The 14,860-nt window shown below is 52.1% G+C and overlaps 1 protein-coding gene across 1 annotated transcript in view; it reads left to right on the top strand.

Moving 5' to 3' along the window:
- LOC132453730 (microtubule-associated serine/threonine-protein kinase 1-like) overlaps positions 1-14,716 on the top strand; it is a gene marked incomplete at its 5' end in the record, with an annotated part of 40,411 nt that extends 25,695 nt beyond the window's left edge. The window contains 8 exons of the mRNA XM_060046675.1: positions 2,039-2,205; positions 2,712-3,013; positions 3,901-4,146; positions 4,929-5,161; positions 5,422-5,544; positions 6,060-6,196; positions 6,635-6,855; positions 7,323-14,716. Of these exons, the coding sequence (XP_059902658.1) occupies positions 2,039-2,205; positions 2,712-3,013; positions 3,901-4,146; positions 4,929-5,161; positions 5,422-5,544; positions 6,060-6,196; positions 6,635-6,855; positions 7,323-9,109 (3,216 nt within the window). The remainder of the gene's footprint in view (positions 1-2,038; positions 2,206-2,711; positions 3,014-3,900; positions 4,147-4,928; positions 5,162-5,421; positions 5,545-6,059; positions 6,197-6,634; positions 6,856-7,322) is intronic.
- Between the last annotated feature and the right edge of the window lie 144 nt (positions 14,717-14,860).

Genomic DNA, 14,860 nt, shown 5'->3' with positions numbered 1-14,860 from the left:
CTTCTGAACGCATATGCTCCTTTCATACTTTCAAGGCAGCGTGTTCTCTTCTCTCTCTCGTCTCACCACATTTTCATCCTTTTCTGTGCGTCTTTCATGCTACGGTTATTTATTTCTCGCTTTATTTTAAAATACTTTCTCTGTCCACCTCTGTGGACTGTTTTCATTTCACAAGAAAAATAAGAATTGAAACCGGCCCCACTGTCAGAACAACTTCCCAATGTTTAGAGGGTGAAGGAGAGAAGAGGAACTGAGAGAGAACGAGGTCCATGTTTGCCGAAGGAAGCAGAACAGGTCGACGGGTGACTGATTTGAAAAGCGCCAACCGTTTCAGACATCATCGGGTCGCCGAACCGCGGTGAATCTTTCAGTGTGGTGTCAGAAACCCAGACCCTCGCCTCTGTTCGCTCTCCACTCTGGATTGGCTTTTTTATATCACCTTGCCGTGCTCCTCTTACACCGTTTCAATTCCCATTTGCCCTCTCCTTCTCTCCCTCAGCACACTCTATTAACCGTGGTCACTTCCAGTCCGCCCCCCTCTCCCCTCGCTCCTCTAACGCTCTCCTTCAGCATGGGAGTTTTCAAGTCTCTCCCTCCTCCTCCTCCTCCTGGGCTCTCCTCTCTGGATCCAGGAAGGAGGAGAGGTAGATCCTTGAGTACACAGGATGTGCTTCACCTCCCGTGATTGGAGTAGAGAGAGGTGTGAAGGGCTCTTGGGCCCTATGGCGCAGGATTCGCCGTATCAGATTCCCACCCACCCCTGCCCACTCACACACAGCCACGCAAGGTGCACTGCCCTCTCCGCCCAACAAACACTTTGCATGTTAATGTAGAACGCTTAAATAGTCTCACAGAGCTGTCCTTACCTTATCCTTTAAGAGAGTCTTTTATTATATATTTTATTAACCGGGTCAAGCACCGCCTGCTTGTCAGTGACCGGTCTTGATTGACATGCAAGCACAACCAGTACGGACATACTCCAGAATCAGCGCTCGGTTATAGAAACTTGATTTGAGAGTGGATGTACAACAGTTGCTCTTCGGTCTAGGAACCGAATAGACCCATGGATGCTAATAAGAGGATGGCTACATAAGAGCCCTGCTTTAACCATGTTTACTAATGGATCAGTTGGAACAGCAGCTGTGTTGATGCTCCATCTCATATGACGTGATGCTGTGTGCTGCAAAGCCTCCTATCCGCTGAAGACCTGCTTGGTTTTTTCCTCAAATAGAAAATCAACGTGTTCATCAGATATAAAAAAAAAAAGAAGATAAAAAACGAATCAGCCAATGCATCCAAATGTAAGACTGAGGTAAGACCTCTCACACCACTGTGCTCCAAAACCCCACTTCAACCTCCCACTGCCATTCAGGTCCTGCAGTCAACCGCTCGCTATTTCCACTTCCATTTGAATCCCCCGGTCTCAGTGTGTTGTGCGACGCGGCGTCCTTGGGTCCTTTCAGCACGCTGGCACTGCCACTGCGGGTCCTTGGCCATTCCCCTTCCCGAAAACCGTTGGTCTCCACACGACCTCCACAGTGAACAGTCTACATGGTGTTTGTTTAAAACCTTTACAGACACTTTCTCTAAGAACTGGACAGGATGTTTAAGCTGTTTTAGATGACTTCTACTGGCTTGAATTTGTTTTCTCTGCTAGCAGATTACATGCTTTTATAGCCCCGTCTCCAGCGACATGATTGGTTGAAACAAACAGATTCGAGCTCATCTGCTATGAAATATGATATTAAGAATCTTCAGATTCCGATTTTATCTTAGAGATATTATTTGATTATTCTCAGGTTCATTGTCCCCCTGACCTCTGTCTCTCCCTCCCTCCTTCCCTCTCTCTTCTCTCCCTCTCTCCCTCTCTCTCTCTCTCTCTCTCCCTCTCTCTTCTCTCCCTCTCTCTTCTCTCCCTCTCTCCCTCTCTCTCTCTCTCTCTCTCTCTCTCTCTCTCTCTCTCTCTCTCTCTCTCTCTCTCTCTCTCTCTCTCTCTCTCTCTCTCTCTCTCCCCCCTCCTCTCTGGCGCCATCTGCAGGTGTACAGCAGCATGGAGCATCTCTCCCAGCTGGAGCAGAAGGGCAGCAGCAGCTCGGTGACCCGGCGCGAGCACCGGGGCTCCCGGGAAGAGAAGAAGTCCAAGAGAGAGAGCCTGGGCAGCTTCGGCATGAGGGACAAGAGCTGGAGGACCAGCTCCCCCGAGATGTAGGTGGTGTTGGGGCGGGCTCTATCAACAGCCTTATTGTACCGACAGCGATATATTGTTTCACCTTCTTATGACAAATGCACTCATTGTAAGTCGCTATGGATAAAAGTGTCCGCTAATTGCCCTCAATGTAAACATAAATGCAATGTTAAAATAGATTCTGTAGAACTAACCCTGTCACCGACTCAACCATTCCCCTCTGACCGGAGAAATGTTCAGAAAGAAGCGAAAAGCAAACAAACAGGAGCTTAAATGTCCATTATTCAGTCATCTAAGCCTTGTGATTATTATTATTATATATACAGGATGGCTGTTGCCCCTCCCCCCCATAGCATAAGGGTGTGTATGGGCTGAGAATCAAAGGAAGCCAGGGTAACCTAGCGAGAGGTTACCCTGCTAACCTCTAGCTAGTCTAGACCACGGGTTAGTTAGCCTACTCTTGCTAGCTGGTCCGTCCCTGTCGGCGGGGCCGAGGCGGAGCTAACCGTCGGTCTCCGTGTGACAGGAAGCGTCTGTCCTGCTCCGAGTCCCTGTACTCGGAGGGGGACTCCAGCCCCCCGCTGGGGGCGCGCCGCCGCTTCTCCGCCCTGATGGACACCCACCGCTTCGCCTCCCCGATGGAGGGCGAGCCGGACCCCCTGTCCCGCCAGACCCCCGTCAAGGCCCGCGGGACCTCGCTGGACGGGGCCTTCGGCGCCCCGCCCCTCAGCCTGCTGGAGCAGAGGGCCGCCCCCCGGGAGGCCAACGCCGCCCCCCTCGGCCTGACGGAGCCCCGCGGCGGCGGCCCCAAGGAGGCCGACGGAGCAGGTATGTGGGGGGGGGCTGGGTGGTGCTTGGTGGTGGGGGTGGTGGGTCCCGATGCTGATGTGGTACTGAGACAAGGTGCTCACGGCCTTGGTTAAGGCTCTCAGAGTGTCAGCTACCTTCTATATGTTTTGTTTCTTTTGTTTTGTCTTATCTGACATTAAGCTGGATAGCTAAGCGGCGAGAGTGTTGGGACACCCAGACAAAAGTAGATGTCAGATCACATAGTTCTCCTTTCTTAGATTCCTCAGGCCCACATTCTCCTGAAGACAAGCAGCTGGATTCAAACAGCCCGGGATGCTGTTGAATCAGTCTGAATAGTAAAATAGCATGGGACACCCTTGGACGATGATATCACCCTAGTCTAAAACCTTGCCCCCCCAAAAATATGCATATATTATTGATTTATTAGCTCTGTTATTCGACTTGCATTCTATTATTTCCTTGAACTGAATCCGACTGTGATGTGCAGTACATACATCTGATTACCAGTCACTTTAGACAGTAGTGTCTGTTAAAGGCTGTAATGCTATAGAGTCTGAGGAGACGCACTGTACAGGAGTACCGCAGCCTGTGCGGCAGACAGACGGTCGGCCTGGAGAAGTACATAACACTAACGTAATAAAGTGAGAGTGAGGAAACACTGGGAGGGATGGGAGGGAACGGAGAGAGGAGGTGAGAGGGAGAGGGTAAACCTGACGAGAGCAAGAAAAGAAATCCTAACAGCCCAACAGTTAGTATTTATAGCTTGAGTTTATGCGCGTGAGTAAACAGACGACGCAGACACAGTGTCACTTTCCGTTACTCTTCCGCTGTGGCCCTCCACTCTCTCCCACCCTCCTCGACTCCTCACCATACAACCCTCTCCGCTCCCTTTCTCCGATCCGTAGACCCCAAGCCCCCAAGGCCAGGGGAGGGACCGCCGGCCCCCGGCCACGCCGACCCCGGCCTGGACCAGGACGTGGTGGCCCCTCTGTTCGACCACCAGGGGCCCCGGGCCACCAACGACCTGGTCCTACGGCGGGCACGGCACCAGCAGATGTCGGGGGACGGGCCCGAGAAGCGGGCCTCCAGGGCGGGGAACAAGGTCACCAAGTCGGCCTCGGCGACTGCCCTCTCCGTCATCATCCCCGCAGGTACGGACCGGGGGCCCGACGGACTCACAGTGAGGTCCACTAGACGCGTCGTAGGGTTAGGAGTGTGATCGTGTAACTGAAGAGGGATCGCTGTTCCTTTAACTGGGTGAGGCTGTTTGTATCTGTTGTCCCTCTTCTGTGGACAGGGGACGGGCCGGGGAACAGGTCGCGTCGTATTGATTCATTTTATGGGTCCCAGGGGGGGGAATGGTTGTTACCTTTACAATTGTAACTGTGTCACTGAAGTGTGATAGCGGCCCCTTGAACAGGGCGTGCTTGTGTGTATCAATAGGGCCTTGTCTGGTTTTATCGTGATCTGTTTTGCTTCCTTGTCTCTGGTCTGCCGTCTCTTTGTTTGCAGTCTAGGCCAGGTCTTCCTCTGTAAATAGGTTTTAAGATCTTCCTTTTAGATCTTTGCTCATAAATAAAAAAAAATACAAATTGTAAAGTAAGGAAATGGCTCTGCTGAAGCTCCTAGAAGGGCAGAGCAGAATAGATTGGAGTAAAACACAAGGATGTGTGCAGAACGCAAAGAAAATACAAGCATAGAAAACAATCTAGGAAAGATTTACAATATGTACATTATATCTTAGCAAGCAAATAAAATGTGCATATAGAAATGTAAAATATTCAATATTCATATTGCTATAGAAGTGTCATCATTGCTATAAAACGGTTTAGATAAGATTATACGTGTGTAAATATAATTCTTTAAACCGAGCTGTTAGACTAGCTTCTCTCTCCACCTCTGTGTGACTTCCTCTCTCTCTCCCTCCCTCCAGTGGAGCACTGTGGGAGCTTCTCCCCGCTGGCCAGCCCCATGTCCCCCTGCTCCTTCTCCTCCAACCCCTCCTCCCGGGACTCCTCCCCCAGCCGGGACTTCTGCCCGGCGGTCAGCGTGCTGCGCTCCCCCATCACCATCCACCGCTCGGGGAAGAAGTACGGCTTCACGCTGCGGGCCATCCGGGTCTACATCGGGGACAGCGACGTCTACAGCGTGCACCACATCGTCTGGGTGAGGCTCCGCGGGGTGGGGGGTCCACTGCTGGGTGGTTGCTGGGGGGGGGGGGGTTGCTGGTTCAATGCCTGGGTCCTTGGCGAGTGCCGGGGACAGCAGAGAAGAAGTGGTCAGGCGGGTTTGTACTGGGTTGATGTTTTGGAAACATGCACATGTTCTTTAAGGCAATAACTCAGCCTTCTGTTGCGGTTTTAAAATGCTTCAGGGTCTGATATCATGTGCCGTAACAGTGAGCTTTTGACCGTGTCTCATGACAGCATGTGGAGGACACCGGTCCTGCCCAGGAGGCGGGGCTATGTGCCGGTGACCTCATCACCCACGTCAACGGCGAGTCCGTCCACGGATTGGTCCACACCGAGGTGGTGGAGCTCATCCTGAAGGTACGGCGGAGGGGTGAAGTCACGCATGGGCACTGGACTCGCGGGCGGGTCCCCCCTCCCCTCACAGCTGTGGTTCCAGTGCCGTGGAGAAGGTCTATTCATGGTTATATCTGAGGCCCAGCCGTGTCCTCTGAGGGCGACCAGTCCTCAACACCATCCATTCATTTGGAATCAGCCAATGGAAATGACATGGGTTGTTGATGAGGAATACGACTGTATTCTGCTTTATGTATGGTTAACAATAGGGGGGCAGGGGATAGGCTCAAGAGGTTAGGGGGGTTGTTCGACTTCCAGCGGAAAAGCACTGGGTTCGATCCCCAGTCAACTGAACATCATATTCAGATTTGATCCATTTAAGTATCTGAAAATATTAACCCCTAACAATCACGTGTGTGATTGTGTGTGTGTGTGTGTGTGTGTGTGTGTGTGTGTGTGTGTGTGTGTGTGTGTGTGTGTGTGTGTGTGTGTGTGTGTGTGTGTCTGTGTGTGTGTGTGTGTGTGTGTGTTTGTTGCAGAGTGGGAACAAGGTGACCGTTACCACCACTCCCTTTGAGAACACCTCCATCAAGGTGGGGCCGGCCAGGAAGGCCAGCTACAAGTGTAAGATGGCCCGGCGCAACAGGAAGACCCCGGCCAGGGAGAGCCAGGACATGTAGGAGACTATGAAGTCCTATTAAACAATGTTATGGCTATGGCTGTGTCGCCAGGCGTTACATTAGATCAGGTCGGATTAGGTCATGCTATTACTGATGAAATCATATATATGAAGGATATTGTATATAAAGTAAAGTAAAGGAATATTAGTAGTAACATAAGTAATATTGGTAGTAATTGTTCAATGTATTTCGAAATTAACTTGTAGCCAATTTGGAGCCGCAGCAACATATATGTTCACACATTCTATATGATCAATATATATATATATATATATATATATATATTGTGAATAGAGAATGTTATGCAAAAATGCAATAATAACACAAATTCCGACTAATATTGTATTAAGGCCTCTTCAACATGCAATGCTCTCAGTGAAGCAGGCTGTATCTTAAGCAGCATGGACGTTCTGACCACCGTGTTTCTGACGCAGCGTCTCCTCGGGGCTGGCGTCCTGCGGTAAGAAGCGGAGCTCCTTGTTCCGCAAGATCACCAAGCAGTCCAACCTGCTGCACACCAGCCGCAGCCTGTCCTCGCTCAACCGCTCGCTGTCCTCCGGCGACAGCCTGCCTGCCTCCCCCACCCACGCCCTCTCCGCCCGCTCCCCCACGCAGGCCTACCGCGGCGCAGCCGAGGCCCCGGGGGCCTACCTGGGTAGGCACCTGTTCGTTTTGGTTCGGTCTGCGAGAGCCTCTCCCAGGCGCGAGGTGTCTCGCTCGAGGGCTTCGAGGGTTGCATCTCTTTTGAGGTTTGGCCACTGATGTCGTTCTGGCCGTGGCATGGCCAGTCATTGATTTCCAAATATGGCCTTTTAGTTTTTCAAAAATCTCTATCCAATCACAATGACACTCTTGCTCTCTTCATTCATTCGTCAAGTAGAAACCGATTGTGAACTCACAAGGTCAGGACGGTATCACGAGGCCATCGATTTTCAGTTCTGCGTTTTTTCTGGTTCTGTTTTTCGGTTTCGTTCATTAAATACCAGTGGTGACGGTGGGAAGTGAATCAAAGTTCACACAAAGTCTCGTGAAGTCACGTTAACGCTTTCCCCGTTGGACTGTTTTCTTCAGGTAACTATTGTAATTAGCTAACGTCTCTCTCCCCCCCCCCCCCCCCTCCAGGGACCTCCCCCCAGAGCAGCTCCCCGGCCTCCAGCACCCCCAACTCCCCGGCCGCCCAGCAGCACATGAGGCCCAGCTCGCTGCACGGCCTCTCCCCGAAGCTGCAGCGCCAGTACCGCTCGGCCCGCTGCAAGTCGGCCGGCAACATCCCGCTGTCCCCGCTGGCCCACACGCCCTCCCCCACCCAGGCGTCCCCGCCCACGCTGCCGGGCCACACCGTGGGCAGCTCCAACACCACCCAGACCTTCCCCGCCAAGCTGCACTCCTCGCCCCCCGTGGTGCGGCCGCGGCCCAAGAGCGCCGAGCCCCCGCGCTCGCCGCTCCTCAAGCGGGTGCAGTCGGCGGAGAAGCTGGGCTCCCCGCTGCTGGGCCAGCCCGGCGCCACGGGGGGCCTGGGGGGCCCGCTCCGCAAGCACAGCCTGGAGGCCCAGCACTCGGACTACCGCAAGGACGTGTTCCTGTGCGAGGGCGGCCTCCAGAGCCTGCTGGAGACGGACGGGGAGAGCCTGCCGCCGCCGCCCCCGCACATGGCCCCGGGCTCCATGTCGCCGTCGTCGTCGGGGTCGTCCGGGTCGCCCGGGTCGTCGTCGTCCATCGCCCCGGAGACCGGCGTGCTGAAGCCCGCCAGGAGGCTGGGCCGGCAGGAGTCGCCGCTCAGCAGGGAAACCCTCCTGGCCGGGAGGGAGAGGGAGAGGGAGAGGGAGAGGGAGAGGGAGAGGGAGAGCGAGGTGGAGCGAGAGAGGGAATACAAGGCAGCCCTCGAGGCGTCTGAGACCCAGTCGTCGCTGCACAGAAGGCTCGGCACCAGCCACTCCCCCGTCGGCCTGCAGAGCTTCAAGCTGCAGTCCCAGAGCGGGGCGGTCGCCAAACCTCCGACTCCCGGTACGCCGACCAGGATCCCCGCGGGCCTTGGCGGGCTCCGGGGCCACGATAAGAGCAGTGAGGGCCACGGCGATCTGTCTCCAAAACAACACCAACAGGACATGAAACCGTTTTCCAACGCCAGTTATCTGCAGCAGAACCAGGTGATCAGAACGGAACCAAAACACACGGGGGACTCCCGGTCGGGGGCCGGCTGGCCCGGGCTACCCAGCGGGGGTAAGATCCCAAACGCTAACCTCCCTCCGGAGCAAAGCACCTGCATGTCGACGGGGGGAGGGGCGACCGCCATGAACAAACCCTTCAGGGCCCAGGCCGCGGGGAAGAGTGGCGCGGACGGCAACGGCCTGAAGAGCTCCGACCTGGGCTCCAAGAGCCCCAAGCTCGCGGCGCGGGTCCTGGCCCCCGTGGTCCCGCCCCACGGCCAGCCCCTGTCCCTGGGCAAGGGCAGGCAGGGCCTGGGCCCCGTCAACTGCTACCGGGGCACGCTGGACTGGGAGGACAAGTGCCGCCTGGAGGTGGTGGAGGAGGGCTCCCCCAGCCCCTCCCCCTCCCCCACCGCCACGGCGCCCTCGCTCTGCGGGCCGTCGCTCTGCAAGGCGCGGCCCGCCTCCCCCGGCGACAAGACCAGCTTCGTCTCCCAGCTGACGTCCGTGGCCAAGACGGTCCTGGGGCCCATCAAGACGGTGACCCAGGACGTGGTGAGGAGCCGGGAGCAGCCGCCCCGGGCGCCGGAGGAGAGGCAGGGGGGCGCGGTGTCGTCGCAGCCGGAGCAGCAGGCGCCGACAGGGAGTGGCTCCGCCACGCCCAAAGCAAAGTGGGACCCGGTAGAGGGGCCGGGGAAGGGGCCCCCGAGGGACAAAGACATGCCTTTTGAGAGAACAGTGCAGCAGAAGACAAGCACCTGAAAGGAAACATTGTACATTCCCTAGCTCTGAGTGTGTCGGGCACTTCATGAGTGGATTCCAGCTGCGGTCTCCTTTAGAATCAGGGTCGGTCAAAACAGCTGCCACAACGGTGCATTCTCTGTTTTTTTTTTTCTAAGCTAAAGTATCTATTTAATATATCTGAATCCTCCATGTTGTGTAGACCTCTATATCAGATGTGTGTCTGTGCGTGTGTGTGGCCGGGTGTCTGTGTGAATGCATGTATTACGATACGTATGTATTATAGGTACACAAAGGTCGAAAAGTGCTTTACCAATCAAAACATGCTGAATACTGTGAATACCAAATCCTACTCAATTTTGCACTTTTCTTTGCAGAATTTCTTTTCACGTTAATCGAAAAGGACAATGCGGAAAACTCACAAGCAAAGACTGGGTTACAAACAAACAAACTGCGATGTTGGCATAACCCGGAACAACCAACGCCGCGTTAGGAATTAAAGGTGTCAGTGAGTCCGTAGCGACTCGGCAGCGGTCCAAACGGGTTGACCCGCGGAGGAAGGCGTTGTGCAGTTAATGTCCCATCATGCTGCATGTCCTCGTCGTCCTCTGTTTCTCTGTGTCTTCCTGGGTCCAGATGCTGGCATTGGGCGGCCATCTTGGCTCCGTTTCCAGGGGTTGCAGTAGAGCCAGTTGCAGCTGGGCTCTGGGGCGGAGCTTATCTCTGTCTCACAGGACGGCCACCAGCGGCGCAGCTGCTGAGTCATTCTGACACTCACATGCCTACATATACATACACACACCCACACACACACACACACACACACACACACACACACACACAAACAATGCATACATACATGTGCATACACTGACAAGCACACACACACACCCACACACAAACACATAGCATGCACAAACACAAACATACAGCCACACACAGATAGCCTACGCACACACATGCAGGAAACATACAAACACACACAGCATACACATACAGTACACCTACACAAACAAGAACACACACACAAACACACATTTGGCCATGCATACTTAAACACACACACACACATGAATATATAACAAACACACCATGCACACAAGTGCACATAGACACAGACAAACAACAAACACAACAAACACATTGACAAACATTGGCATGACAGCGAATGAACAGAGGGAGGAAAGATTGGTTAAAGTATGATCTCATTCAACCAGTGAAGCTGACCCAGTTTCATAGTTTTATCTACGGTTGTATTTTTTTTGTGTCTATCAAGTGAGTCAAATTTTACAATCAAATCACCGAAGACCGTCCTTGTAGATAGCTGTAGAGCCCAGGTAACATAGGAGTGCTGTAACTTTGTACAGCACAATCATGCATTCATTTGATGAAGCCAAAACACACAAGAACGTAGATGTAGCATTATGTTTTTTCACTGAAAGGGCGTCCACTAGATAAGGTTGTATTTGTTGTACATAATGATCCTGCAAACAAAGGGAACTCAACTCAAAAAATGGTTGGCCTCCATAGAAAAAGGTTTAACTCATTATACTGTTCAGTAGGAGAAGTCTCGGAATATGAAGTCAGAGATGGGATACACCACGACGAAGGATACAAATGGACCCACAGCATAACAGAACATCTAAATTTCGCACAGTCTGGCCTTGCTATTTTCTTCAGTCTCAATAACTTGCTATTCATTATTATGCAAAACAATTGCAGCTGTCGGTGAGGCCTGCCCTATATCATTACAAACATATACAATTGAAACTAAATGTTGCGATGTGTGGAACATATACACATATATACATTGGGTTTCCCTTTGGAAGCAGCAGATAATGTTGGGTATGGTCCTATACTGCCCTCAAGTGCTACAGAGTGGTAATTGGTTGAATATTTTGGAGAGCGGCATGGGAATGATCAGGGGGGAGCCCGTGTTATGTGAGAATTGCAACTACCGTGCCCCATACACCTCACGTCCCCGAGAGTTGCCATTATTCAACATATACAGAACAACGACACAACACACCTATCCCACGAACATAACTGCCTCGGTTACGCTGTTCCCTAGCCGATCCCACCTGTCACGGAGATGTAATCCCACCCATCAATCACATTCATAATTCTTAGCAGTGAACCAGAACAAGGATCCCTTGCGGAAACCCGGAACATGGCGACCACGGCTGTGATTGCTTAACGCCCCCACCTGACTGCATTCAAACCAAAAGCGAAGGCGCGACGCAAATACATACAATGCAAAGATGTGAATAGATGCACATTTTTCGCCGGATAAGCAGCGCCTCGCCTCGAGTGTGGCAAAACGTGGCAATGCCCCGCACTCTCTAGTCACGGCTGCTTGTGGGAGTATAGCACTTAGTCGATGGAAGTGCTTAAAACCAGGATATTCAATTCCACCACTAGTCCGTATGGTCCACACAGTACTCGTTCGAAATTCAGAATGTAAATCGTCCAATCGTATGGCCGAACGCACTCTGCAAGTTGCATCAATTAACGGAAGTTCAACTTTTGTCCCGCCCCTTCAATGCAAGCCTTTCCAGAATCCCTTGCCCCAGGCGAGAACGCCACCAATGCAAAGTGAACGGGAGACGAGGGCCACACTCGAGGCCACACGTTTGCTGCGGCCGAGCCGTTACACTTGCCGCGATCATCCGCTTGTATGCGAGCATACCCAGAATCCCTTGCCAAACGCGAACACGCGTACAGCACGCATCAAATACAAAGTAAATGGGAGCTGTTTTCCACATTCAAGGCTATGCATTTGGTGGGGCCGAGCCATGAATGGCGCAGCGCGAATGATTGCGCGTATATTGCAAATTCAATTAAATATTTGGACTTTAATGCAAATTAGGCTTGATGCTGAATCACTCACGTGAGAAAGGTTTGTGCGAGCAACCTTGCCCAAGTAACGCAAGTAAAATGTTCGCTTCGCTTTGAAGCAGATGGCTTGAATGGCGCGACCCAAACAACCTGGTTCACAGGGATTTTGCGTGATTCTTCTTGCACAAACAAGGCAGATTTTCATGTTTTATCTTTGGCGCAAATTTCGCTTGATGCTGAATCACTCGCAAGAAAGGTTTTCGGTTCGATCAAGCAACCTCGCCCGAGTAACGCGAGCTGAATATTTGATTTGCTTTTGGTTTGAACTCATCCTAAGCGGTCGGTCATCACCGAAGGCCCCATCACCCAGCACAAAGTCCCTCAAGTGTTCAGGAAGGGCCGGCACTGACAGGGCCGACAGGGCCGCTCAAGAAAGGCAACGGCAGGTGGACCTACATTGGGTTCTACAGCCGTTACCGGCTGCAGATGAGACGGAAGGAATGTCCTAGATAAGAGGCTGACCTGTGGGACTGTTCTAGAACATCCCCATCCTGAGGATCACCAAGGGGTACGAGGCCCGCTGGTACCCTGGCCAAGTTCATGCAGCCACCACTATCCAGAAGAACCAGACGATGTGTGTGGCTCGCCAGCTCTTCAGAGACAGGCAGGCAGTGGCCCTGGCCGTGCAGACCATCCTCGGGGCCTACATGGCCAGGCAGAAGTACCAAGCACTGCTGCGTGAGAGCAAGGGTGGGGTGATCCAGAAGCACGTGCGCGCCTTGCTAGCACGACGAGCAGCACAAAGACAACCACAGCCCGACGGAGAGGCCAGTGGTTCTAGAGACCACCCTTGCGAACGCACACCGAGCTGTGCAGCCTAGAGGAGGAATCCAACCGGGAGAGCTAAGAGAGGCTAAAGAAGGAGCTGGCCACTACCCAGAACGAGGAGAAGGGCATCCAGGACTGGGCCCAGAAGTACCGGGACGAGATGGAGAAGAGGGTATCCGGGTTGAAGTCGCAGAATGGATTGCTGGAGGCGGAGGAGGATGACCTTAACAGAATGATTCAGGAACAGAGTCAACAGATGATAGAGGTAATTGCAAAGGTGAAGGTGACAAAGGTGTGAGCGATCGTGGAGGAGTCTGAGCTAAACGAGGAGCGTTCTTGCTCCAAGAACGTCCTAACGAGCACCTCCGCCTGGAGGAGAAATAGGACGACCACAAAGAGAATGTTGCTCTTTTCTCCTTCAACCTTCTGGTGGAGCTGCTGGGAGAAGGCCAGCAGTCAATCAGGCCGGGCGCGGGCACAAGCACCTCAGCAACAAGCTCATCAAGGGGCCAGCCCTCCAGCAGGGAGCACAAGAAGCCACTACCCCCCCCCCCCCCCCCCCCCCACTAGAGCCGTTGAATCCAACCCAATGAGTTCAAGTTGATGTTCTTGTTTGACGCCAGGCGGACCGTGCAGCAGCTCCGACCCTGCAGAGTCCTGGAGACCATCCTCATCCCCGCAGAAGGCTTTCCATCCAGGCAAACCAGACCCAAGAAGGAGCTGTAAGAAGTCCCAACTGTGAGATAGTCCAAACCATCCCAGGATCCCTTTGCGGCAGACTGAACCACGGCAACCATCGCTGTGATCGCCACAATATTGTAGCAGCCCTGCTTTTATTTGCACAAGCACCACACAGGTGGTTTAGTGGAACTAGATGACGGTAGACTGGGTACCCCCAGCCCATTCTGTCGGCGATTTGAATTCGCCCTGCAGAAGGGTTTGGAGAAGAGCAATACATTTCTTTCTGCTTCAGACACGTTTTTGCGGGAGCTAATCACCAAGCTGGCTTTTCCACCTTACGCTCTGTTGGCTGGTTTAACACAATGACGACAGGGAAGCGAAGGCAAGCAGACAGTTGCGTACAAGGTCGTTTGAACTAGGCCAGTGGATCACACCTCTTGTGCTGAGAAAATGAGAGCAGCCTCCCCAGACCAACGTGCAATCTACATTTGAGCTTTGTCTGGCAATAGCCAAGCTAAAACGAAGGCAGAACATGTGCTCTTCTATTTACCTAACAACAAATTCCCGCGCTCTCTCCCCTACCTGTATCTCACCACCCCAAGGCCCGCCCCCTCCCTCTGATCACCCAATCACAACAGAAACACTGAACCAATACGTCTCAAGATGTTCAACTTAGAACTATATGATTCCATTACCCTCAATTCAACTAAGGAAAGTGTGTTTTGGCCACACTCACAATTGCATATAAGGTAGAGTTTATTACATAATTGATTAGTTAAACACAGAGACTGGCAGTAATTTACTAAATCCACTCTAGAAATGCAAATAATTGTTTTAGTTTTATTCACCAACTTCATTCTACATTATGGCATATACACACTATCCACCGTTTATATATTGATGTAATGCAGTTATTCGTTCTTAAGTCAACCAAACTCGATAAGTATTTAGGCGATATGTAATTCAAGCATTTCCATGACTCCATACAAGTGTTACATGTATGAAGTTGCGTATTAGTCCCCTCTGACTAATAAACGAGTAGTATGAAATGCACTTTATTCAAATGTTTACTATCATGTTTAATCTATACAGAATTACAGGTGGTACTGTGTATAGGAATGGTTTGAATATGAGCATAAATCCAGTATATGACGACATTCCATGTTTCTCTGTACACTGACATTGTATTTATTTGTGTCATAGGGCATTTATGTTGGTGATAGATGTAATTATACGGCAGACACCTGAAGTGCAGTATGTTAAATAAATAATACGATTTGATCCAGACTCTCGTTCATTTTGATGCTGCTGTAACCGTTCACCAAATTGGCCGACAATCAACATTGACGCTATTCGAAATAAAACGTCCTTGTTTCCCGTCAATATGAGATCAACGGATAATGTCGGTGGACATTGCGATCACTC

This window comes from Gadus macrocephalus, chromosome 3, assembly GCF_031168955.1.
Source record: "Gadus macrocephalus chromosome 3, ASM3116895v1".
Lineage (NCBI taxonomy): Eukaryota > Metazoa > Chordata > Actinopteri > Gadiformes > Gadidae > Gadus > Gadus macrocephalus.
This window is presented reverse-complemented; position numbering and strand designations above follow the sequence as displayed.